The following is a 26,837-nucleotide window of genomic DNA, read 5'->3' as shown; positions in this document are numbered from 1 at the left end:
GACTTTATCGGCGAACATGGTCCGAGGAAGGCGAAAACTGCTTTAACAGCCGGAAAGCTTACGGTTTCTGGGATTCGACTACCTGGAAAAGGAAAAAAACACCATAGAACTCTACGCAGAATGCAGAATTATTGGACTTAGGTCGTAGAAAAATATTGCTCTTCCTTCATGACAATGCTTCAGTTCACACCACCGCCATCGCCAAATTGGTCAAACTTGAGTTCGTACTCTAATCTTCAGCACCATCTGACACGTTCTTTAGCGTTCACTTTTTGCTTCTAAGCTTCAAAAAGTAACGCACCGGACAGACCTGTGATTATGGCCGTCACAGAGTGCTACTTTGAAGACCTCCAGACAGTTTTTTGCTCAGTTGGAGTCATGGTATCGAGCTAAAAGAAGTCTGTGTTGAGAAATATATCAACATTTTTCTATAATTTTGGTTTTTCATTTACTGCCTAATGAGTCATTGGACCACCCGCGTACATTTTTACATACAAACATACATTATTTTCACAGCTGTTGATTTTGTATTGAACAAAAAAAATTACTTGCGAAAATAGCAAAGTAGAAATCTATGATTAGCACAGCAAAATCGCAGATTTATCAGATTTATATTTATTTATCTCATTTTTCCACAATTTATTTATTTATACAATAATTTATTTATTTATTGATTTTTTTTTGTTGCTATTCATTTCAAACACACTAGGAATTTTTTGCGCCTGTGTTTAACCGTCGGGCCGAACACTTGTGACGCTATTTTTGTAACGAACTGCCGGCCATTTGCCATTTCGCTGTTGGCCAGCACCCAAAACGCCATATACACACATACAAACATACATATACATATGTATGTATATGCATATGTATATTTATATATAATATATAAATTAAGTTTCACATTATTTTTGGGGGACAACAAAAGGGAAAAATTAAAAGTCTGCTGCACCCACACACACACAAACACACACAGGGACAAAAACAAACTTCTATTGGTTACAAAGTCGCATACATACATACATAGAATCACACATACAAGCAAGCAAAGTAATTTTTGCGCGCTCTGCGACTTCTAATACTAACCGTCACACATACAGCTGCACGCACCTAGAGACAAATTCATATAAACACATATGCACATACTCGTACACACATAGAAATTTCCGCCGGGTGCTGCGTTATTTGTAAATAATTGATACATACATATATATATGTATGTATATATTTTAATATTTTTCTCAGTGTTTCTGCTTGCAGCTTTTCGCTTGCCATTTCTTAGTACTTACATAGAAGCATCAGCATGCCGTTGTGCTAAATCTAGCAAACAATTGAGTCTATTGCATTCTATCGCCGGATCCACAATTGCAATCTTTTCATCTGCGCCAATCTCGCTTTTCATTGTGTCCGTCTGCTTTATTGAAAGTTACTTCAATGAAAATTTATATTTTGTATGTATGTGTGTGTGTGTGTGTTTAGCCCTTTTCGGCGACTGCGCTGCTCGATGGAGCGTGGGCGATCAACAAGCGTATGCATCAGTTGCCGATGTTGTTGTTGTTAGTTTTGTGTACACATAAGACAAGTGCTTTATTATTGCAAATATTCGTTATAGATTCGTAGAAGTACTTGTTGCAGCGAGCGCCTCATTGGAGCAAAGTTGCATTATATACAAACACATGCTTACATATAACAGATAGAGAAAAAGTGTGGCAAGTCATTGCTGGAGTAGATTTCTCGGCGGATATCAAGTTCAACTGTGGAGGTCTACAGTTTTTAAAATCCGTCTGCGGAAGTCCATAAGAACGAAAGTTGTATAGCTTGAAGATTGCGAGGCTCAAATGTACATTTTTTGGGTTTTCCAATAAGATTGTTAAGGAACTTTTTAGTTTAGTGTGATCGATACAATTAAGTTCTGTTATATCATTCAAATGGGCCTCCACGACTTCTTTGTCACGAACGAACTCGACGAACCCAATTTTCGAGTACTTTTTCCACTACATCACGTCAATATTGCCTTCTAAAGCTTAAAAACGGTCTGGTTTATGGCTAAAGATCAATGACTTCAAATAGCTCCACTAGTAAAATCCTACTAGTGTAGTCTAATGGTGTTAAATCACAACTTCTTGGAGGCCATTCAAAGTCACAATTTCTTAAAATAATCGAATCTCCAAACTTTTCTCGCAAAAATTCGGTTGTTGCACTTACTGTGTAGAACGTACCCTCACCTTGTTGGCACCAGATGTTACCAAGAACAACCTCTGTCAGTTGCCATTATAAAAAGTCGGTTATCATCGATCTATACAGCTCTCCATTGAAAGTAACGGTGTCACCAGCTTTATTTCAAAAGAAATACGGACCAGTGATTCCACCAGACCAAACATCATACCAAACTGTCATTTTAGATGAATGTAATGGTTGTTCATGAATAATTTGTGTATTTTCACGCACCAGAATCAACAGTTTTTTTTTTATTTATCACACTACTCAGATGAAAGTGAGCCTCGTCGGAGAAGATGATTTTCTTAAAAAAATCGTTAACGTTTTTGAGTTTTCCAAGGCAAAATCAACAAGTTCACATCGTTTATGGTGGTCCAACAGCTTCAGTTCTTGAGTGAGAACATTTTTATACGGATACAAGCCCAAATCCTTTCTCAAAAACCGCCAGGTTGTGGTTTGAGACATTTCCAATAGGAACGTCTTGGAATCGACGAATTTTGATCCTCAGCCATATTTTCATTATTTCGAGCATTTTGTAAAAAAATGTAAAATTTTAATAATTTGTAAATGTTGATCTTGAGTATACTTATCTTTCCATGATTAAATTGTAAACATTACTGAACGCAATGAAAAAAACTACAGATCATGACATAATAAAAATGACCGAAACGACACTTAGAAATCATATCATCCCTATTGGAAAACCCTGTACATATACATATGGTATATTAGTAGGACGAGAGCTCACATCGCCTTTCTTGTGAACAGCTACCTCTCAAGGCTGTTCCGGAGAATGGCTTCCGTGACGTCTTCAATGCTTGGATTCGGCGCAGAAGGAGCCTATTTTGAAAGTTTTTAAAGAATTGTAACGATTGGTTCAATAATTTTTTTTTTTTAAATCGACTCAGTCCTATTACTTTCCGGACAAAGTCTTCAACTTACTCATAAAAGAAAAACTAAATTAACCACAATTTCTTAAGAAAACTAGCCCTGATCACAATTTTGACGGAACCTTTATATAGAAGGGGTCATTAGATTTTGCTTTTATAAAATTTGTGTCTTGTTATCATCAACATACCAGAATTATATACCGAATTATATACCGACCGGAAATCAATTTGTGTTGATCACTTGATTTAGGAAGGGATCCAATCTCTTACGCCAATCAGTTTTATGGGACAAGTGGCTGTGTTTCATTGCTAAACCAATATCAGCAACATCATATAAAATATTCCCTACTCGGCATCATTAACTATCCAGCCATTGTCAGGACTATACCACAAAATCAATCCTAGATCTTTAGATGTTTCATTTGACAAACAAAACGTAAGCAACTAGTTCGAGAATTACTTATTGCCAAAACACTCTTCTTTGCTTTGTTGTAAGCGAACTGGGATAAGAGAGTTTTTGAAACTGATCATAATTATAATCAATCATTGGTTAATGGTCATTACCTCGTACCTTCTCACTTTTGACTTTTTCAAGCTCAAGCTAAGAAATTGGGTATAGATTATTGTCCGAGACAACGGTGCAACCTCGCAGGAAATTATTCAGATCGGATCGTTTTGGCATAAAGCCTACATACAAGTCGAACGATCGGAGTCATGTACTTGTATGGAAAACTTTTTCATTTGACGAGATTTCTTAACGAAATTTGGTATGGGTTATTGCCTAAGGCAATGCAATCTCTGATGAAACAGTTCAGATCGGATCCCTATAACATATGGCTGTCACACAAACTGAACGATGGCGATGAAGTTCTTGTATAGAAAACGTTTTTATTTGGCCTCGGCTTAGCAATTTGTCTTGTTTTTTTATAAATATATTACCAAAAAGGCTACACTGCTGCCTGGTATATCCCTTACTCAACTCGGCACCCAAACAAAATTAACTTTTTCATGGCGTCTAACTTCAACTTGGTCCACCATTTCAATCGCACATAACCTGACTCAACATTGCAAATGCCAATGCAGTGAAATTCATCACTTCAAAACCACGCTGTTTTTCCTGTCGGGTCAATAATCGTCAGCTAAATGTGATAAGGTGGGTAATAAAACATTAAACGCCAGCGAATGCCTTAACTATCTCTTCCGCAGTCCATTGAAGAACACATGCACACATGCACACACACACACACTCACAACTGCTCGGAACAATTCAATTTGCGAACACGAACAAGAACAAAACTGCGGAGCACTTTTATCGGCTTTAACGAAAAGCGTTTAACGGCTGCGTTAGCCAATTTGCCGCTTATCAATCAATAGCAAATAAACGAAAATGTTGCGGAAAGAAGCAGAGAAAAAAGTTGTTCATAAAAAATACACATGTAGTAAGTACATTCATACATACATATGTACATATATATAGGCGAAGTATTTATTTGTGACGCAGTTGAACGAACGCGAAAGACCCGGCTGGCCGAGGTGGTGTCGTGTCGGTGAACGCCTGTAGCCTGTAAATAGCGCGCTTTCCGCGATTGACTTGAAAAGCTTGCTTTTTTGTTGTTGCTGTTGCTGTTCTTTTTGTTTTTGTTGTTGCTAATTTCAATTTGCTGTTTTGCACTTGGCGTTGAGCAACTAAAAAAATGCTTATAAAAAACACTTTCACACACACGCGCGATTACATATGTACATATGTATGTATCTATATATATTTATATACATATGTATGTACATTAAATATATTCAAGAAAAAAACGCACTCACTATAAAATCGGTAGTGAAATTGAATTTCGTTGCAACGTTATTGGCAGACAACGCTGTTTGAGAAATGGCAAAATAATCACCAATCCGAGAGCAACAACACCAATACAACAAGCATTATCATCAATAATACAAAGTGTGTGTATGTGTGTTGTCGAGGCTGCAGAAGTTCAATGTGCAACAGGCAAGTTGACGAAATTACCTGCCAATAAAATGTCAATCGTGTGGCACCCTGGCGGCCAACCACATACATATGTACATACATGTGTGGATATATGGGCAAGTATATGTGTGGTTATCGCCGGGAGAGCAAAAGCTTGCATCGGAAATATATTAATGTTGTATTAATGTTGTGTGTATGAGTGGCCGCACCTGTTTTTGGATGCAGTGAGGAGAGAAGCGGAGCAAACGAAGTGTAAATAAAAATAGCAGACACTAATTGAGTTGTAACATAGCCAACTAAGCAGACCACGACATAACATGGCATAGAAGCGCATAGTATCACATAGCAGAGTACGACTTAACATAGCATAGCATAGGACCATATAGTACGACATAGCATAGGATAGGACTGCATAGAACGGAAGCCGCTCGACCTTCCCAAGCGGCATCGCTTTGCTCTATGGGCTCTTGAAAAGTTCCAAGAAGATTCGATGTTTTTGAGCCAAATTTTGTTCAGCGATGAGGCCCATTTCTGGCTCAATGGGTATTTAAAAAAGCATTTGGGATGAAGAGCAACCTGAAGAGATTCAAGAGCTGCCATTTCATCCAAGAAAAACAACGGTTAAGTGTGGTTTGTGGGTCGATGGAATCATCGGTCCATATTTCTTAAAAAATGATGCCAGTGAGAACGTAACCGTCAATGGCGACCGATATCGCGCCATGATAATCGACTATTTGATGACTGAAATTGAAGCTCGTGATCTAGGCGACATTTGGTTTCAACAAGACGGCGCCACTTCCCGCACATCGCATCAATCAATGGATTTATTAAGAGAAAACTTCGGTGAGTAGATAATTCACGTTTTGGGCTGGTCGATTGACCACCAAGATCGTATGATATCACACCGTTAGAATTTTTTCTGTGGGGATATATCAAGTCTAAAGTATATACGGACAATCCCGCTTCGATTCAGGCCTTGAAGCAAACCGCGTGTCATTCGCCAGTTAACAATCGAAATGTTCGAACGAGTCATCGAAAATTGGACTCAACGGATGGAGCATCGGAGACGTAGCCGCGGGCAAAATTTGAAAAAGATAATCTTCAAAAAATAAATATCAAAGAATATTCTTTCGAATGATAATAAACATTCCCATTAAATTTGAAGTTTCTGTGTTTTTTCTTTAAAAAAGTACGGAACTTCGAAATGTATTTTCCTTTAACCTTTTGAGTAAAGCAAAATTTGTTATTGTAAAAAAATGGATAAACCTTTTTGAAAGGTAAATAATTATTTTCAAGCCACGATTTTGATTAACCAATATTATTTGGACTCTGCACCAGGGAAATTATTCGTAGAAAAGTGAAAAAGGTTTAGTTTAGACGTGGTGAAATGAACACCGAAGACGATGAACGCTGTGAACGCCCAAAAGAGATTTTTACCGACGAAAACATCAAAACCGTCCAAGAGGTAGGTAAATAGAGTGGCTGTCTAACGACGCACTTTGGCCTTTGGGTCTATTGGAACTAAAATCCCCTCACCTTATAATGTTCGCTCTGTCTCCACCTGTATCTATAACAAGTTTGTCTATTTAATATCTATAGTAGCTAGAGACATATAAATTCCCCCTTTTCCAGAGTCTAATGGTAACGTGGTGCCCGCTCTGGCTAGTTCATCTGCTCACAGTTACGAGGAATATCACTTTGTCCTAGTCAAAGACAAACTAAAACCTATCAACCCAATCCAACGTCAGCCCAAAATCCATTAGTCGGTATACAAGGAAAACAGCAATCAAAAAGTTGTGGAAAATGTCGGCGCTGGGTTGCAAAATGAGCGCACTTAGAAGCAATAAATGCTATGCTTCAGACAGATCGAATCTATTTTGGCATTTGCAACACAGTTGCCAAAGTCTACTAGCAAAAAGACGACGATTGAAACAAACGACAAAATGAAAACGATTAAAAAGCAACTAAAAACTTAAATCACACCAACAAATAAACATATTTTAGTACAACAAAAACAGGGAGCCAATTGCTAAGCGAAAGAAAATCTTCACGTCGTTTTGGGCAAAATAAGTATAGAGCGCCGACGACGGTCCCAGTGACTGTGGCAAGAGCAACGGCGACGACAAGCAAATCGCGTACACCGATCGTTGATCTATTTTTGGATTGACTGTCGCCAACGTCATCGCTACCAATGTCCGCGAATGGCCGACCGAGCGATGCAAGAATGTGTCTCTGCGCCGAGTTCGTTGTCAAATGTCTAACGAAAATAACACCGTGTGCCTAGAAGAGAAGCAAAAAAGAACTCTCAAATGAAAAGCTAAAAGTTCCGCTTTTCGAAATAGAAAATTTGTAAAAGCAAGAAATATCAACGAAAAAATACAGCAGTCAAGTGAATTTTACTTTGCACTGACGTATCTGGCATCTAAATATATGTATAAATATGTATGTATGTATGCACAGTGATCGCAGAAAAGAAAAAGCACTCCAGAACTAGAAGAACGCATGGCAGAAGTGCCATTTGTGGTCGACATACCCGGTCTTATACCCGAGAACCAGATGTTGAAAGAGGTGTTTGGTTTTGTTAGAAAGTCGCGACAGGAGAGTTTTCTATCGGTCGATTCTAGCTTCCGCCCGAAATCAGATATTCTTTTTTGGTTACGATAAGAAATTACAAAACTTCGTGCAGATTTCTGTTATTAAAATGACATTCACCACTATACCACTTAAAACATATAGAACCCTCCATATCGAATTATCGAAATTCTGACTGACATACGATTTCTCTTTCCAAAGAGATCGACAGAGCTTGAAACATTAATGAGAAAACCCAAAGAAGTTTACAACCCATTGTACTCTCGATGGTGGACTTAAAGGTCTAACATTTTATAATATTTTCCGATTTTAAGCCATTAATGTGCATGAAGCCAGTACCATTCGGTAGTTGTTGTTGTTGTTGTTGTAGCGACAGAATTCTGCGAGTTTACAGTCCTTGGCCGGATAAAAATCCGGGTCCGTTCCGATTACGTAGACCCGATTGCCGTGGGAACCGGCAACGCGACCATTCGGTCTTAGACCCTCCTTGCTCATCAATATTTGGTTTCTTTGCAAATTTAAAGGGAAAACATGTTTAGCGCATGTAACTGAAACCAGCAAATGCAGCTTGTTAAAATATTTTTACTTTTGAGGCACGTGCGGACAATACGATGCTTGGAAACAATCGAATTTCAGAAAGCATATACAACGGTTGTTTTCGAAACTGAAAATTTTTGCGCAATTTTTCCTTTTTTCATTCGAAATTCTAAATTCTTGCGCTCATTTCCTCCTCCAATCTCAATTGCTAAAGAGAGACGGGTGTGGCGTATGTTGGCAGCACTGCCAGCTGAAAATTGCTGCTGTCACAATTTGCGTGAGTAAACGACAATCTGTTGTTGCAAAAAGCAAAATTTTCGAAAACTCAAAATTTGTCATACATATTTACACAAATTTTTGCTTGAGTAATAGAAATGATTGTATATATGTATGTATATCTTTATATATAAAAATTACGTGTCACGTTGTTTGTCCGCAATGGACTCCTAAGCTACTGAACCGATTTTAGTAAAATTTAGCACAGTGTGTACAGCTCGAACCAACTTAGAAGATAGGATAGTAAAAACCATTCATAAATAAAAAAAAATTCAGTGAAATCTCTATTAAATGTACTCTTAAGCGGACCACTCTATTAACTGGACAGAAAGGCTGGTAACCAGACATTGAGAAGGCAGCCTTAAATTCTTCATTTTTCCCAATGAAATTTATTTGTATGAACATATTCAAAATTAAACCTCAAGTACAATCCCTTGGATTCTTATTCCGAGAAAAACTTTTTCGGTTTTATTCGTAAAATTTTCACTGTATTGAATAGTTTATTACACGAATAATAGTATAAAATGTATACCACAGCAACGCGTGGCGGGATCCTAGCAAACTGCACACTCAGAAAATGTCTGTGGTTTCCGAAATTATAAAATCATATTGAAAAAGCTTACAGTAATTTATATAAATAAATGAAATATGTAGCGCTTTTTGTTGCCAAAGCAAATTGTGATGCTGCGACTATTTTTATTTTCAGAAACGTTTCGAAAAAAATGATGACGCATGAATTGCTATTATTTAATATGTATGTATGTACGTAATATGAATTTCGTCTTGGACTAATGAGTTATAGAAAATAGAATAAATTATTTTAGCAAAAATTACAACATTTGTTTCGAAAATGTACATATGTAATTATTACAAAAAAAAATATTTTTTTAAGAAAATTTTCCAATTTCTACAAGAAACTTTCATTGAACTAGTATAGCGGTTCAGAGAGTCTTATGAAGTACAGACAAATGTATAAAATTGTACATACAAATACTAAATTATTATATAACTGGCCGAGGTTTCCCTCTCTTTATCGGGTATGACATAGGTATGTACAAGTTTAAAGCCTCTTCCGGACAGCCGGGTTGCTTGTCGGCGCTCAGTCCGTGTCTAAAGTTTCTTTTGTTTGAAGTTTAGTCAGCGTGCTGTTTTTTTAACGTTTCTAGGAAGCGACTGTAGCAGAAACTGGAGAGCAATATGTTATGTACCTTGACTGGAAGCATGCGAGCCTCGCTATGTAAATATACAACAGGAGACTACAAGAGGCTTCATATAAACGTACAGGGTTGAAATATTTTGAGACATCTGAAGCTCCTTCGGCTGCGTTTAACTATGTACATCCATGCGATCATATCGGTGCTGCGTAGTTTATGACCGACCGGGCGATTGCCTTGCATATTGCCAACAATGTTTCTTCGTCTTTTCTCCATGAGCTGCTGGATTGAGGATTTTACTGCGGCTCTGTACTGTGAAGGAGCGTAGGCTGTCAAATGGAACACCCGAAATCGGAAATTATAACGCCATCGACTGTGATATTAAGGTCCAGTGTGTAATCTTTCGAACAGTCAGTTCTTTTTGTTGTAACGGCAAAAAATTAAATTGAAGAATGCTGCCAAACTGAGAGTCCTTGGCCGAATAAATATTCGGATCTGGATTACGTAGACCCGACTGTAATTTGTTCTTATTGTAGCGGCAGAAAACATCCCTAAAGTAAGTTCGAGGAATGGTACCCAGTTGAATGTCCTTAGTGGGCTACTTACACCCGACTGTCGTGGGAACTGTGGTTAGTTATAATGGTCACTTTGGATTTAGTGGCGGAGTGTGTCAAACTCTTTGCAGAGAAGTGAGAAAGAGGAGAGATAGCTGTTTACTTTTGAATACATGCTATCGATTCCACTGCCTGACATCAATATCGCACCCTTATCTGCATAGTTGAGGGAGTTTCAAAATATAGAAGTTAAACAGTAGCGGGGAGAAGACACAGTACGAATTATTGCCAACCACTCAGATATTTCAGGTAGTCAGTCAAATGCCTTGCCTTCAGGAACATACATATATCAAAACTTTTTCAAAAGAATCTTTAATTCCGATTTATTTACCTTAGACGCTGTCGAAAAATCATAAAAAAAATAAAGTAGTCAAGGGCTTACCCTTGTACAATAAAAGTTTTAGAAAAGTCTCTCAAATGTGTTTCAAGAAAGTTTTATCGAACTAACCCGAAGCGATCAGGATTTGTATGGATCAGCAGTATTCCGTAAACCTTTGTGAGGTTAGAAAAAGCTGTCCTATTGGAAACTTCTTAATTATTAATCACATTTAGAAGCCGCCAAAGCTAAGAAAATTGCTAATTTTTCAATTTTGGCAACAAACGACACCTCACAAATTGAAATTTAGAAATACAAATCTTCATACATATGTACCATAAATAAGCAGGAAGTATGCTGTTGCGCCTCATCGCTATGTCGTCCAAGTGTATTGACATCAGCAAAAACACCAAAAAAAACAACAAGCATGCCACTTGCTCACAACCGGGAGCACAACCCGAAAAATTAACAACTCAGCAACGAGCAATTTGTCCGCGGCAACTTTTTTCTCGCCTCTTAAAATTACGCTCAAGTTTTGTAAATACATGTGTAAATTTTGTACGCCAGACGCAGATGAGATGCTACTAAGAAAAATGAATTTCCCAGATTTAATACATTTTTTTTTTTTTGTTGCAATTTGCTCATTTCGTAGCTGTGTGGGTACGTGACTGCGTTCTCTAATTTTACCTATCTCCACCATAATACGTTTATATATGTTCATATGTACATAAGTGCTTTTGATAGCCCCTACGTTACAGCGTGGGCATTTGCATTTTCCGCGTGATTACAACATGTTGCTGCTGCAGCAGTTCGAACAGCAATAGCGTATCGCCCGCTGTGAAAGAAATCAACTTTGCGCATAAAATCAGTTGCAACGCATTCCACTGCAGCACAATCGCAAGCCATTGTTGTTGTGTTGACTTTGCAGCCAAGCTTTTTGAATTTCTTTAGTTTGCTATACAGATTTACATACTTATGTACATACATATGTATGTATATATTTATATACAAAAATGCATCAGCTCTTCACTGCACCTTTTTGAGGTCGATTTTGCTTTCGTACCACCAACGCATAGCCAACCACCTGATTTCACTGCATTCGCCTGCTCACATACTTATGTATGTCTATACATACTTACATAAGCATGTGTAAACATGTAGCGGTCCGCCTGCATTCTTCTCCCACAGCACCAACCAACAATGCTTATCTCTTCTATACAGTTATTGCATATAATTTACAAGCCAGATTCGTTGTTAAGTGCTAAACTTGTTGTTGCATAGTTGAATCTTTTGTTTAACTCAAAATTACACTACATTTTGTTAACTCTCCAACTGGTTGCATCCATAAGAGAAAATATTTTTTAGAAAGTGGCGCTGAAAGCTTTTATCAAGGTGCCAAATGCTCTTTGCGAATTTCTGAACATTGTACTTCTATAAAATTATAAATTTGAAGTATTTTTAAATTCAATTTATGTAATAATGATCAACTTAAAACAATTTTACATCTGCAGTCTGCAGAAAACACGACTGTCTGATAGCTTTTGTGTATCATACAGAGTATATGTATGTATTCTAAAATTATTAAGAATAACAGACACTAAATAAAAGTAGATTTGTGCAAATTTTTATATAAACCTTCCCCAGCACTTTTCATACTTGATAAATTTAATAATTGTATTGTTTGTTTACAAAAAAGCTCTCATAGCAAACCGCTCAGGCACTTTCCTCCCCACATTTTGCACTCATACAGCCATTTTACTCATACAGACTTTCACTGTGCTCACAGCTAAATGCGGTGCTGGCGCTACGTGTGGCACTAGCCCAAAAACCGGACAAAGTTACCGGTCAAGACGTGAGCATCGAAATAAAATACGACGGAATTAAGCGCAATAGCAACAAGCCAAGCCGGTCGGTAAGATAAAAAGTAAACATGAAACGATAAAAAGTAATGACTGAAAGAGAAAAAGCGTAATGCAACAACAGCAAATACAATAATAGGCCACATCTATTGGTAACAAGCAACAACAGTTGTCGGAACCAAAGCAGTTGCGAGCAGAGATTAAGGTGAGTGTGACTCTTAGGCCGTCTGGTAGTTGGGTTGCGCTCCGCTCATTCATCGCTGTTACATATGCGCATAGATATATAGCATGCTGGGAGACGAGGCGTTACATACAATCTATAAGCTTCACTCCAGTGCATCAAGTGCGCGCTATATCGCGCAGATGTAGTGTGGACGACAGTGCTTTGTTATTTTTGTAATTGGTTTCGTGGTTTACACTTTTATTTATATATGTATGTATGCACATTTGTAAACGTGTATTTATTGTTATTTTTTACCATTTTTCACTATCGTTAATAGAGTGAAATGAAATGCAATAATTATCGACGCCATATCTTAGCAAGTTATTTGTACTTTCATTTCGTTCCGCAGCATTTTTCTTAGATTAAAATGATATTTAACACATTTTGGTTTGCTACGCTTTTCAAGCTTTTAAAACACCGATAGGCATAGCTTTGATTGAGCTTACAAATACTACAAAAAATATTTATGCACACAGAAGAATTATTATTTACATTTTCACATGGGTGTAAGTAAATGCATGGGCGCTGATATTTTACTATTTGTTTCTGTAATAGTATATGTATGAAAAAACAACAAAACTATATCCAACTCGACTTATTTCGCAGTACTTGTCTTGTTATGAGTTACAGAGCCCAGCCCAGCCGAGTTAATAACGCTGTTGGCGGCTGCTTGAAGGTGAAATGGGTCAGGTGCAGCGCAAACACAACAATGTAATATGCCTACAGCAACAATAAAGCAATTGCTTTTGGAAAAGTTTGCTTTGGTGTGGTTAGGTAAAGCATAAGCATGGGTATCCATTATTAGAAGAACAAATTGGAGATATTTTAAGCTGCCTTGCCCTAGTTTGAGTATTAAAAGCGCATTGGAAGCTAAAAAAATTCATAAAAAAAATATTATTATGTAAAAAAAAGTATAATATTATAGAGGAGAACTCTCACCTGCTCTAAAGAATTTAAAATAAAGTTACAACAGCGTACTAAAAATAATATACAAATGTGATATGTATTTGAGAGAAACATCACCTCTAATTACTAAAACTATTATTGTACAGCAACTACTTGGTAAACAAAATTGCACTAAATCCACCATTGTCACACCAAAACGGTAGCAATTACTTTTCCAGGCTCCCGGCCAACGCCTTCCAGCGCGTAATTAAATAGTAATATTTGTTTACTTTTCAAATGCTGAACACTTTGAACGCCAACATATAAACAATAGATGTTGTTTTATGTATGCGCAGCATTTCAGTGACTATGCGGCAGGTCAAGGATGTGCCACTGGAATAGACGAGTGTGCTACACAAGTATATTGGTTTGGACTCCGGTACAAAGAATTTATGTAAACTATAAATATTTTTATTAAAACTCGATAGCCTATATCCTATATTGTTGCAAATTCAAAGTTACAAGTCATTGTAGATTTCTTTATTGTTGCAAATTAAACGGTTACAACAAGTTATTTGTGGAATAGTGGTTACACTCACCTTTTCCTTGGCACGTCCAGCGTGTTTTTGTACAGATTTAGCCAGCATGATTCCTTTATTTTCGGCCATCAACTAGTGTGCACACAAATCAAAAAATTTCTTTCACTGTTTAATGTCGTTTGCAAAATGCAGAACTATTTTTTGCAATTTCTTTTAACGTATGCTTGCTATAATGCAGTTTAGAATTGCAACTTAAACACTCTTGAATTGGTAGCAACGGAGCTAACTTCGTGTTTGTTTTTGCAATAATGCAGTTTAGAAAATTTATTTCTTATTTCAAATATCGAATTGCACTACGCCGACACACAAAGCTCACAAAAAGAAAATTATTCCTATTTTAAAAGCGATACATGTAACTTTGAAAAGTGATTTTTTTGGCGTTTTCGCTGTGATTTATAAGTAAATTTGCTTAGTTTTATTGCTATTTCATTCACATTTGTTGCAATAAATAATTTTGGCAAAATAAAAATCCTGCGTTCTCTAAGTAGCTGCACCACACACAACGAAACTTAATAAAACAGAAGAAATGAAATTGTAGAATTTACGGCGTTGAAATTCGCGAACGCGTATGCGAATGCAAGACAACAAACAAGTGAATGAATTCGATTCGAGCGGTGAACTAAAATTCCAATAAGATTTTTTGCGGCCGCCGATTGCGCTAGAGAAAAACAACAATAAATGTCGCGAAGGCGTAAAAGCGCTGCTGTCAATGATAAGCTTTTGTAGAAATGTCAAAAAGTGTGAAGACTTTCCTCATGCAGCGTTACCATGTGGGCGAAATTATAATTGGTATTTTGACAGATTGTTATACGAACTGTTATAAAATTAATATAATGAATTAGTAAAAAAACATATTAGAGGGATTCTCATGCTTTTGCAAAACCCTTGCACGGGACACGAATTGCAGATTTTTCCACTTGGTGCAACGGCACAACAACAAACACACGCAGAAAATTTGTTGCAATGGCAGTAAAATATGAAAGACCACAACCCATGTTTATTTTCGTGCAATGACACGTAAAAATATAATTGCAACGCTGTGCTAGCTGTCATTTTACTTAAATACATATTTTGATGTTAAATTGTTGAGGAAGGTAAATTTTAAATAATTTTATAATTTCTATTTAAATTATAAAGATTTGTTAAAGTTTTTTTTTTAAGAATGAATGCAGAAGGTGCGCCAATTCACAATAGCCATGCACAATAGTCATTTACAATAAATTGACCGAATCAGCCGTTCATAAGTATATCACTAGATTTTGCAATGGGTGCTCTTGTGCACTTGTATATTTCGATATAGGACTTTTGCAATCTGCAATCTTGCAAGAGCAAGAGAATCCCCCTATTGTATTATTGAATTACATATTTATATTATTATTATTCTATTTTCGTATATCTCACCGTTAGCTGTAGAAATTACTACCTTTTATCCGTTTTTATATATTAGCTAACCTCACAAACAATTAAAACAAGTTCTTTAAAATGACTTTATTTTTTATTTCGGTCAAATAATACAGTTTGTCCGGAGTCGAAAAGTTTTTTTCATTGAAATATGAAAATGTCTTAGAATTAAAATTAGTATTTGTATATTTTTGCTTTCGACATTGTCTGTATTTTCTAAAATATGCTTGGTTTTTATAACATAAAGATATATAGTATAGTAGGAATGGAGATTGGGGAAAATGTTTTTTTGAAAACAAAACAAAACAGTATATAAGCTGCAAACAAAATTAAACAAATACGCGAATTAATGCATTAGCTGTGAACAAGAACCAAGTATACTTATAACTGCAGCAACATAAACTCTTTGTTATGATGCTTTGATTGTGCAGCGTGAGAAGGTGATGTGCTAAATAAAAGCAAAATAGTTTCACCATTGTGAAAATCAAAGTTTTATGCATGAATGTACGCAAAGGCTTATTTAACAAATAGTACTTTGAGCTAACTGCAAAAACCAAAAATGGAAATAAAAAAGGCAAACGTCTTATTTAAGGAAATAGTTGCTTATGCATTGCTCTCTTTTGCTGTTGTTGGTATGTATGTATACATATATATTAATAAACTTACTGTATAAGTAACTAATTAATGCTACTAAACAATAAACAATTTTTTTTGTTTTTTATTATTAATACGCCGGCTGGTGTTACTTCTTACCCGGTTATTTTTCTGCTTGTTTCTTTTGATTTATTTGTAATTACCCAACAGCTCTACAGCTAAGACACTGAAAAATGTTCATTAGCACATCCTTTACAATTCATTTCACTTGCAAAAATTACTATTGTCCTTAGCTGTTAGGCAAATTTCTTTTATGATTTTAGGATATATATTTTTGCAGTGTGGTTATTGTTGTTGGTGTTTCTAGAGGTTGTACAATTTGCACTTCATAAAATTTCCCTTTTCATGCCATCGTTGAACTGTTTTTGTTTTTTTTTTTTTCATTTCTTTCTTCCTTATATAGGTCATGCTTAAAATAATCACTATTTTAATAACTTTTCTTCTTTATAATAATTATCATGCACTCTTTTTTTACTAACATTCTGATTTGCCATGCTGTTTTTTTTTTTGGATGCTGCGCCACCGCCAAAAACATTTCCATATGCGTAAGTATATGTGTTTGCCTTTGTTGACGTTTGCATCAATTGTTTGGCTTTCGATTTCTCTCTTCTTTTTTTGTTCTATACCTACATACAAAGTTTTTTCGCGCCACCAAAATGTTCTAATATGCATAAATATTATATTTTTTTTTGCTTGTTGCATGTGGTTGGTTGTTATTGTTATTTTGTTGTTTTAATAGTAGTAGTATGTGTGTATGGTTGCTGCTATTTCATGAAAATCTATAGTAATTTTTTAATGATAAATATAAACGGCGTGTTTACAATATTTATTGTATTACTTGAATCTTTCAAACTTGCTGCTGGCTTTTTTGTTTGCGCTTCTCATTAATGTATAAACTGATATAGACATGTGTTTTTTTTTAGTTGTGGTTTTTGTTATTATATCTTTCTTTGTTAAATTAAAATTGTAGAAAAACGTTAATTGGATTTTTGTAAACAAATGCTACGATGATGCGTCGTCATTATAAAGCACTTTTTAACCGTCGTGCTTTCTTTTCTTTCCCCGAGCCTGCGGTTCCTCCTCTTCTGTTAACAAAAAAAAAAAACAAATGTTAATTTGTAGCCTTGTTCTAGGCACAAGTGTACTCACCTGCAGCGCCATCAGCGGTAGCGGTATTATTTGCTTCAGCGGTTTCTGCTTTTGCAGCGGCGGAATTGGATGACGATTTTTCCTTGCCTGCTTTACCCTTAGCAGACGCATTTCCCCCCTCTCCTTCGCCATCCTCATCACTATCATCGTCATCGGTATCCTCAAATTCATCTTCAGCTGCATTCTCTTCATCCCATTCAGAGTTATCCTCTTCCAGATCTTCATTATATACCTACAAAAAACAAAATTTATTTAAAATTATTGTATTAAACAAATAAATATTTATTGAGTGCTTACCTCTGATAACGAAACATCAGATGTGGATACATACGAGCTGGCATAGTCCTCCTCATCGCAGGAATCTGCAATCAAACAAGCACAGAGTTCATAAATTAATTAAAATATGAACGTTACTGTTTAGAAATGCTTACAAAAAGTGGCATTTGCCAGATTAAGTATCGCTAAAAACCAATAGAGTATAAGAGCAAAAGGCAATGGTGGTGCATTCGCTGTTTCAGCATCCGTTGGCTTGGCCACTATTGCATCTGTGGACTGAGATGCCGTGGATAGCTTATCACAGTTAGAACTTGTTGCTACATCTTTCAACTTTATTTCCTTCAATAATTCATCTAAGTCATCAACTTCGTCAACAGTCTTTTGATTTTTCGCAGCAGCAGTGTTGCCCTGAAGCTGTTTCTTTGCCTTTACACGCTGCTCAAACTCTTCCAACTCATCCAAATCAATTTCAATACCATTTAAACAAAACGCTTTTTGCGTGTCTGAAAATGTTGGTAGTTGGGATGAGTTTTTTGTAGTTTTTTATTTTTTGCGTTTACAACTTTATCTTAAAATTTTCTAATTTAATGTATTATGAGCGTGAGTGTGCAGTTAAATATGATGACCAATGAAAAAGATCCTACGAGGAATGTCTCCTATACTAAAGTCCTTTGATTTTTAACAATTCTTTGCAAAGCCCAGTATGTTTACGTACACCCTGCTGCTTAAATTCTATCCACATTTATTTTTGAAAATATTACTGCACTTACCTTCTTCTTCGCCATCGTCGTCACCATCGTCCTCGCCATCGTTGCCGTTAACCTCGTCATCATCATCTTCTGAAGGCGCTTCCACATCGTTCGCATCAAAACTAAAGCAATTAAAAAGGTGGTAAAATGTTATATGTATATAAAAACACCATAGACTAAAGTGCCCTCGAGGCGATCAAATAATTGAATCAAACATTTTTAATAGCCTTGACAGATTGCAGCGTTAATCCGGATTAACTGCGCACTGAACCAGATCCAAATTCCAAAACCCAACGGCAGCTATGCGGGTTTGAAACTCTCGTAAACAGCTGATTGTCATTTTTTTAATATTTTCAATGAAAATGGATGGAACAAAAATATTGCGCTTGTTAGCCGACTAATATTTACAAAACAATTGTTTATTATAAAAACATATCAACACGTTATTTTTAAAACTGCATAATATAACATCACAATATAAAACTTCTCGTTTTATTATTGAAAATTTGAAAAACAGCTGTCAGTGTTGTTTGTTTCTTCATTCACAATAGATTAAAATTGACCACATTTAACAACGTTGCCAATGAAAATGCAGCCAAACCGTTAAAATTTTGAGTATTAAATGGGAGTTAGAAACGGAGTTATCTTCACTAACTTCTGAATTAATCCGGATTAATGCAATTTTATAAGGAGATTAAAGATTGATTAAATGTATCGGAATCCATTCGCAACAAGTTACAATAATCGGTTTTGCTGGATATTTGTAAATCTGCGAGAAGATTTCCATGCGTAAACTTATTACGCTGTGTGTACCAATTTTTCATCCTCTCTGCCTTTTTCTTTTTCAATTTATTATTCTTCTTTTTCATTAGAGTTGCAGCACATGCCAATAACAGATAATCATCATCCGACGATGACATTATAACCGTACACTACAAGCTCAAAACTAAACTGATGTTTGGCGTGTTTATTTGATCGTTTGTGGGCAAAACACGAGTGAAGAACACTAACACATACGCACTGTTTGACGCAACTTTTTGATCGTCTCCACTGCACATAATATCATGTCGTCAACTTACCCATCCAGGAATTTCAAAGATTTCAACATTTCGAAAATCTTCTCTCGGTAATTATCAATTTGTGTTGCTTCGTTATTAAACAAATCCAAAACAGCAAGTTGTTTGAATTCCTCTAAAGGTTTCAGTGTTTCCAGATCCTTAATTTTATTGCCCGACAGGTTAAGGTATTGTAATTTGGGGCTTGTAGTCAAGTAGTTGAGGCCATTTGATATTCTGTAAGTTAAATAAAAATAAAAAAATAATAATATATATTTTATGTAAAAATTTTAAAAAATTTTAGTTTCAAAATTACCTGTTATCGGAAAGTTCGAGTTTCTTTAGATTGGGCAACTTGGGGAAACCTTTTAGTGTGGTTAAACCAACATTGATTAAGCTCAACGATTCGAGCGCAGTGTACTCATCTGTAAGGCCCACAATACTTGTACTCCGACAATTATCCAGATTTAAATCTGTGATCTAGAATGGAAAGTTACATATAAAAATATGTTAATAATATTTTAAGTGATATAATTCGAATATCTATTTATTTTTTTCTGTACTTTTAACTTAAATTCTGCAAAAAAATTCAAAAGTAGAAAAATAAATGCAAAAATCAACACGCGATTTTTCATAGCATACTAGAAATGTTAACCAGCGAGAAGTGCGCCGAAAATAAGGAAATACAACTCCAAAAAAAAAAAAGAAAACACAAAGGAAACAAACATAAACTGAAAAGTGCGCTATTACAAACATGGCGCACATACAGCTGTGTTCCAATGCCAAAACGTGCCACCAACATTTCTATAAAACAGCCAAAGAACGATTGACGTTCCATCCACACAGCGTTGCATTCAGCACACCAATTACGTATGCTTTGAATGTGGGTGAATAGAAAATCAAAATGTGGTATGGCGAAAGCGAATGTTATAGCCAATTTTGCCCCAAATAGCCCCAACGCAGCAGGCGCAACAAAGATGAAAATAGTTGCACTCGAGCAAGCGTTCATAAATGACCGACCGACCGCCTATAGTGCGTCGCGTTGTGAGTGTGTGAACGCAAAATATACATCATAAGAAACACAAAACAGGGTAAAAAAAAACGAGCAGCGCATACAAGGAAAATCGATTATGGCAAGAAAACCGCAGCAACCTGTCGACAATTTAACAAATGCAACGCTATGTGGACAATATTTAAAGCTAATACAACATTAAAAACAATGAGAATGCCCACAACCAGTAAAAGAAAGGTAATAAATTTGCTCAAGATAATTTGGTAATGCAAATCAAGAGTTTATGTAATTCTACAAAGAATGTATGAAGGTATTCTGTTATCGCCGAACCAACAAAAACCAAGATGGCAGCGAATATGGAGTATACGGCGAATTGCATAGAAGAAAGAATGGCGGAAATTGTGAGATACACACGGAATGGCATACATACATACAAACATATGTATACGCGGAACGAACTATTTAGAAAAAAAGAAATGTCAAGCTATTTTGTTACAATAACAAGAAACAGCGTAGAGCAAATTTAACAGTGCAACAGTAGTTGGTATGTTGTCATATGTTATCATTAGCATTGAATAACACACAAGCCGCCAGCATACATATATTATTTCATTTATGTATATGTAAATATTCTACACTAGTTGTTGCTTCCGTTCTGCCAATACAAGCAATTTGCAACACCACCACCACTAATTATCTGCTTCGACATAAATTTGATATTTGACGGCGTTATGCCGCGACTTGGTGTACTGACTTGACCACTGCGGTGGATCCATAGATAAGTAATGGCGCTGTGTTTTCCTGATAAATAAAATAGCAGCGTTGTTTTATATCAAAATGTCCTTACAACCGCGCAAGTATTAAGAGGCGCCAACTTAATGTAGGACTTCGTTTCACTTGTCGCCAAGGAGCACAAATTTTAATTTTCGATCAGCTATAGATGTGTTAGTTTGATTTTGAGAAATACTGAAAATGCAAAAAATGATAGAATACGCTGACCTTTATTTGTGCACAAAGTCATTATAAAAAAGCGTTCAACGGCCGAAGCACGGCTGTACTACCCTTTATATGTTCATTTTTTTAGAATAAAAGGGTATAAAAAGAACTTTAACTTGGATTTATCGATCAGTTGTATGGTCAGCTAATGCTACTGTGGTGCGATTTGAACAATTTGTTGAGAGATTATAAAGCAATCTTGACCAATAATCTAAGTCAAATGTTAAGATACATTGTCAAAAAAAAAATAAATAAAATACTTCTCCACACAAGGCGTTTGGTTTGACTGATCACTCTGTATGGCAGCTATGTATATCCATAGTAGTTCGTAACCAAGAAGGTTTTCATAGTTTCAGATCGATATCTCAAAAAGTATGGGAATAGTTTTTGGGTATATAAAATATACCAGGGAATTACTGAACTATTCCTAATAGCCACAAACGGTTCGTTGTCCACCACCAGAAGATAACTTAGATGAATTTAGTGATTCGCACGACATATGCTTATGAACTTTAATTGGTTGAACGAAATTTCCATAGGTACATAATCAATACATACAGACATTTCGGTTTGTGCCAATGTGTATAGCACTCTTGTATTATCGCATGGGTAAACCTAACCTTATGCATTTTGTTAACGTTACTTATAACTTCATTACCTGAAACAATTTCACTTTTTAGTTTGTCTCAAAGACACTGGACAACTAAATTATTTAAAAATAAACAAATAAATGCCGCCATCAACGTATGAAAAGCAGAAAGTGCTCTATACGTGACTACATTGGCAACCCTCGGGTAGCCTAATGCGTTGTTACTGCTGAAAAGGTAATATTCACATATGCCTACACACTGTACGCCCTGTATGTGTACGTGTATGGATGACTACACGTGTGTGCGTATGCGGTTCCACACGCGCGTTTATTTGTATGTTCAATGCGCACTCATGGCAGATTAATTTTTTCGAGACAAATTAATTTCCTTTGATATATGTAAGTTCGATCCGTGTTGCTGCTGATATTGGTGACGAGAAGACCGTATGATGAAAAACAATGTTGCCTGTACACCCTGTGCTGATATTTGGGGAACATGCACCCAATGCCTAACCCTTCCGACAACCTGCTGTTGCAGTCACTACGCTATTTTCTTATAAAAGTATAAATGGGGATGCCAAAAGCGTGGCTAAAAACAAAGGGAGGGCGGCAAAGCCATACGCATATAACATACATATATTAGCGCACACAGGAACTTGGCGTTACTTTGGACGAAACAAAATATAAGGTTGGAAATGAATACACTAACAAATAGGCTAGCGCGTGAGCTATTACGAAGGGCAGTAAACATACAAAATTATTAATTAATTTCAAAAGTGCTTACCTGATTCGCTTTACGTGCGCGTCTTTCCAGTTCTATTCTCTTTTCCATTTTATATTTTTATTTTTTGAGTTTTCTTCTGATGCACTAGTCTCACTTTTTCACAAGTAATTCTCAGCTGCTGTTGCAATTTCAGCTCCTTTTTAATGAAACAATTACACACTTGATTTTTCGGAATTTCTGCGTTGATATTAACAAATGCAGCTTCTTGTCGCGCCTATTGCTTTTTCTGGTTTTTAACAAATTTATATTTCAATGTTAAGCACTGTCACACACCGTGTAGTCGACTTGAAAATCTGAATGTTGTGCTCCTTTGCTGCTGCTGCTGTTGGCTTTCCTATAGTTGTTTTCTCCCCCACACACACACACACACGCTGCGCTGCGTTAACTGCCAAGACGGGTGTATGCGCCAATAAAACAAAATGCAAAAAAGAAGCACCAAAAGCAGTTGTCGACCGCTGTTGCTGTTACTGTAGTCGTCGTTGTTGTTGTTGCTATAATAGCTATTGACTCGCCTCCTGTACTCTACTCTGTGTTCTTCTGGTGGTCGTCGTCGTCGTCGCCGTCTTTGTAGGCTCTATATTTGCTTTCGCCTGCCTATACGCGTTGTAATCTATTGCAAATTTTGCGTTAACGTAATAATTCACTTCTTTTACTTGACAAACACACAAACAAACTTTGCTTACCTGTACAAGAACCACGGCCGCTTTATAGCAAAACAATTTTTAGCAAACTAAATTTACTAGCTTAACATGCGAACACTGAGCGCTTCAGAAATTTTTCTGGCGCTTAATCAGCTGCGTCAGGATTTTTGTCTGTTTTTCAAGATATTTTCTATACGCAAATTCAACTTGAAACTTATCTGCACTTTTCCACGCTTTTCTACTACTGTTGGCTGCTGTTGCTGCTGCTTCTTTTGATTTGCCTTTTCGTCGCTTCGTAGGTTCGCAATTAAATCGCCGTGCACAGGGCTGCCAATATCAGTTGAATTCGCCTGCTACGTACTATTTTTTGAAACTTGTTGTAATTTATATTACTATTTGAGGTTATGTTTTTAAATTTTATTGAGTTACGTAATAAAGCAACAAAACTTTGTTTTTAGCAAAGTACATATGAAAAATATTGTTTTATTTTCTATTTGATTTATATGAAAAGGTGAGTTGGTAATAAAATATTTGTTATTTAAATGGATTTCATGTCACATGCAGCACATATAAAAAAAATAAATTTATTGGGTTTTTTGTGACACAAATAAAAAAAAAAACAATTAAAAACTACTTAATATATATAGGTATATATAATATATATACTTACGTGTTTAACAACATGTAAAATTTGTATTTCATTAAGAAAAACCGCCGAGCTTGGCAACTCTTCTTCTATTCGCTTTAGTTTCTTTCAACCCGTGCGATACGGCAAATTATTAACACACATACAACCCCTCATATATGTACGTTTTCAATGGTAGCGCGGCCGTGTCAGTTGATTGTTTTTTTACTCTACATCCTCTTATTCATATTCATTTTTCAAGTTTTCATTTCACATCGTTTCATTTCGCGTTAATTCGATTTTTTTTGCAAATGCTGCTTAAGATTAGCCGCTTACACCTGCTACAATCAATTTTCTCCAGCTTTGCTTTTTTGCCCCACCATTACATAACAGTTATTGTTGGTAAGCTGAATTTGGTTTTTATTGTAGTTAGCGTTTTTAAAAATTTCTCTTAACCTCAAAACCGCTAATTTCATATGCATTTGTTCCGGTTTTGAAGAAAGTGATTTTGGCGCAAATTGCGTTTTTGCTTCAATTCCATTTTTTCTACGTTTGTTCCACCATTGGAATTTGTTTCGTTATTGTAATTTCTCTTCTGTTTTGTTTGTTCCATTATTGCGGGTTGTCTGTGTTATTTTGTTCTTTTTTCTTGCGGCGAAAATGTTTCTGAGCGCGTTCGGCAAGCTAGTAGAACGTAGGGTTGCTTTGAGCAGTTTTTACTTGTAACGTTACATAACGATTTTTAAATGAAATTTTAACGTGTGTTGCAATTTCAAATTTGAATTTAAATAAGTTAAATCAGGGTTGTATTTAGTGCTGCCCTTTTTTTAGTTACTATATAAACAGGGTTTAACTATAATTTTTTCAACTCTTACACATACGCAGTGATTATTTTTAGTTAGCGCTTCATATCAATTGCTGCTTCGCTGTCTCCTTACCCTTTTGTGTATCCTACTGTTTAGCGATGCACTTGCAGTATTGCCAGATTTCCAGAAAGCGTTTGCTTTAACTAAAACATAGCTATTTGTTTTTGCTATTATCGCAAAGCTTCCATTTGTTGCATAAACTAAATGCTGTTTTAAGCTATTTTTAAGACTCTCTTCTCACAATCAATATAACCTCACTTTTGCAGAATAAACCAAAAGCAGTTTAAAGCTGCTCTCTTCTCACATGCAATCTAACCTCACTTTTTTAATCTCTATTTAAGATTCTCTTCTTAGAAACAATCTAACCTCACTTTTGCCGCACAAACCAAAAGCAGTGTTAAGCTCTTTTTAAGACTCTTCTCACAAACAATCTAATCTCACTCCTTTAGCACCATTTTTATATTTACTTGCCTCATTTAAACTGCACTATTTTCCAATTGTAAATAAAACACTTATATTTTTTTTGTATTTTTTTGTAATTAAATCAGTTACAAATAATTCTTTTTTACTGATTCTACGCGCAGGTGTCCATCTTTATTTTTTCTTTATTTCTGTTTTATGCATTAACATTTATTATTAATATATAATCTTTATTTTTAATACGCTGCATGTTTTGTATTTGATTTCTTTTAAGTATTAAGATTGTTTACTCTTTATTCTTTACTTAGTTTAGTCATTTAGCAACAGTTAACATTTAGAATTACTTTTGTGTGTGTCCGTTTGTCATTTGCATTTGCTTTGTTTGTTTTGGTTTTTAAACTGGCTATTCAATGTACTGTTATTACAATAGTTAATCATAATTACATAATAATTAATGCTAATTTAGAGATTTCCTTGTTTCAGTTTATTTGACATTTTACATATCAGTGACCGTTACTTTTTGCATAAAAGCTAAACATCCTCCCCACTTATTTATTGTTCTGCTGTATTTTATTAGATTTGTTTTTTTCTTTTTTTTTAATTTTTCGTTTCATACAACACTTTTGTTAATTTATTTAACATTATATTTTATAAGCAGAATTCTCGCATTTTCAACAATTTTAGACTTCTATCAGCTCTGTTTAGCGCATACAGTTAGTTTTGCTTGTTTCTTTAGCATTTTCTAGCTACAAACTTTTCTCGTCTCTCTTTTTGTAAACACTACTATTTGCTTTAACGTTCGTTTGTTTGCTATTTACAATGATTCGCTCAATTGCCTACTGTTGTATCTACTAGTTAAATCGAACACAGCTTCATACTTAATTGAGCAAAAGATTGACAAATTAGTTAAGTCTCGCGTCTCGTAGACTTCTTTGTATTTATTTTGTTAATATTTCATTACATTTTCAATGATTTTTTGAACATATGCAATTACACCAAAAATTTTCACTTCAAGTAGAAAGTAATAATTTTCTGTTTAATTTGGAAAAAATAATTTCATTTCCAATTTTGAATTATTTCCATTTAATTTTTTAATTTTACTAATTTAAAGCTTTTAATTCAACACTTAATAAAACCATTTAAGTATTATTTCTTGACATGACCAACTGACACATTTTGTTGTTACTACATACACAGTTTTAATAACAAATTATTTTGCGCGTTAATGCAATCAATAATTGTTAAATTTGTTTAAATCGTTCTTTGCTAATTTTTGTTATTAAATAAATTTTTTATAATATATTTTTTTATATTAACAACAATTTTCATGTGTGTGTTTGTGTCACGCTTTTTAAAGTTTTTTTTATTAATTTATTTTTTTTTTTTATATGATGCATACTCCTTGCAAGTACTCCTAGTAGTGACAGGCACAATCTCATGCAAAAACATTTTGTCTAATTTGCTTAATTTTATGCAATATTCGTAA

The 26,837-nt window shown here is 35.4% G+C and overlaps 3 protein-coding genes and 1 long non-coding RNA gene across 8 annotated transcripts in view; 1 reads left to right on the top strand and 3 right to left on the bottom strand.

Annotated features, from left to right (window-relative positions):
* Nucleotides 1-1,399, bottom strand: part of LOC120772962 (lipase member H-A-like) — an 88,021-nt gene extending 86,622 nt beyond the window's left edge. The window contains exon 1 of the mRNA XM_040101866.1: nt 1,287-1,399. Within this exon, the coding sequence (XP_039957800.1) occupies nt 1,287-1,399 (113 nt within the window). The remainder of the gene's footprint in view (nt 1-1,286) is intronic.
* Nucleotides 1-14,765, bottom strand: part of LOC120772629 (myc box-dependent-interacting protein 1) — a 193,215-nt gene extending 178,450 nt beyond the window's left edge. For 3 of the 5 annotated variants that reach the window (XM_040101348.1, XM_040101349.1, XM_040101350.1), the window contains exon 1: nt 14,135-14,764. In XM_040101348.1, coding sequence (XP_039957282.1) covers nt 14,135-14,203 — 69 coding nt within the window. In that variant the 5' untranslated portion in view covers nt 14,204-14,764. Of the gene's footprint in view, nt 1-14,134 lie in introns of all 5 variants that reach the window. The other 2 variants (XM_040101347.1, XM_040101351.1) reach the window with 1 other exon arrangement.
* A 1,353-nt stretch (nt 14,766-16,118) lies between these two features.
* Nucleotides 16,119-23,790, bottom strand: LOC120770290 (acidic leucine-rich nuclear phosphoprotein 32 family member A). Its single transcript, XM_040097628.1, has 9 exons — nt 23,483-23,790; nt 22,800-23,409; nt 19,735-19,898; nt 19,443-19,655; nt 18,385-18,485; nt 17,770-18,117; nt 17,636-17,700; nt 17,339-17,570; nt 16,119-17,274 (listed from the first exon to the last, which is right to left on the bottom strand). The coding sequence occupies exons 2-9, from the start codon at nt 22,845-22,847 to the stop codon at nt 17,225-17,227; spliced, it is 1,221 nt and encodes a 406-aa protein (XP_039953562.1). The 5' UTR covers nt 22,848-23,409; nt 23,483-23,790; the 3' UTR covers nt 16,119-17,224.
* On the top strand, nt 20,303-21,698 carry LOC120770291. The gene is made up of 2 exons (XR_005704922.1): nt 20,303-20,667; nt 20,730-21,698. It is a non-coding gene; the product is annotated as an uncharacterized LOC120770291 (long non-coding RNA).
* Nucleotides 23,791-26,837: the final 3,047 nt, after the last annotated feature.

This window comes from Bactrocera tryoni, chromosome 3 (genome assembly GCF_016617805.1).
Source record: "Bactrocera tryoni isolate S06 chromosome 3, CSIRO_BtryS06_freeze2, whole genome shotgun sequence".
Taxonomy (NCBI): Eukaryota; Metazoa; Arthropoda; class Insecta; order Diptera; family Tephritidae; genus Bactrocera; species Bactrocera tryoni.
This window is presented reverse-complemented; position numbering and strand designations above follow the sequence as displayed.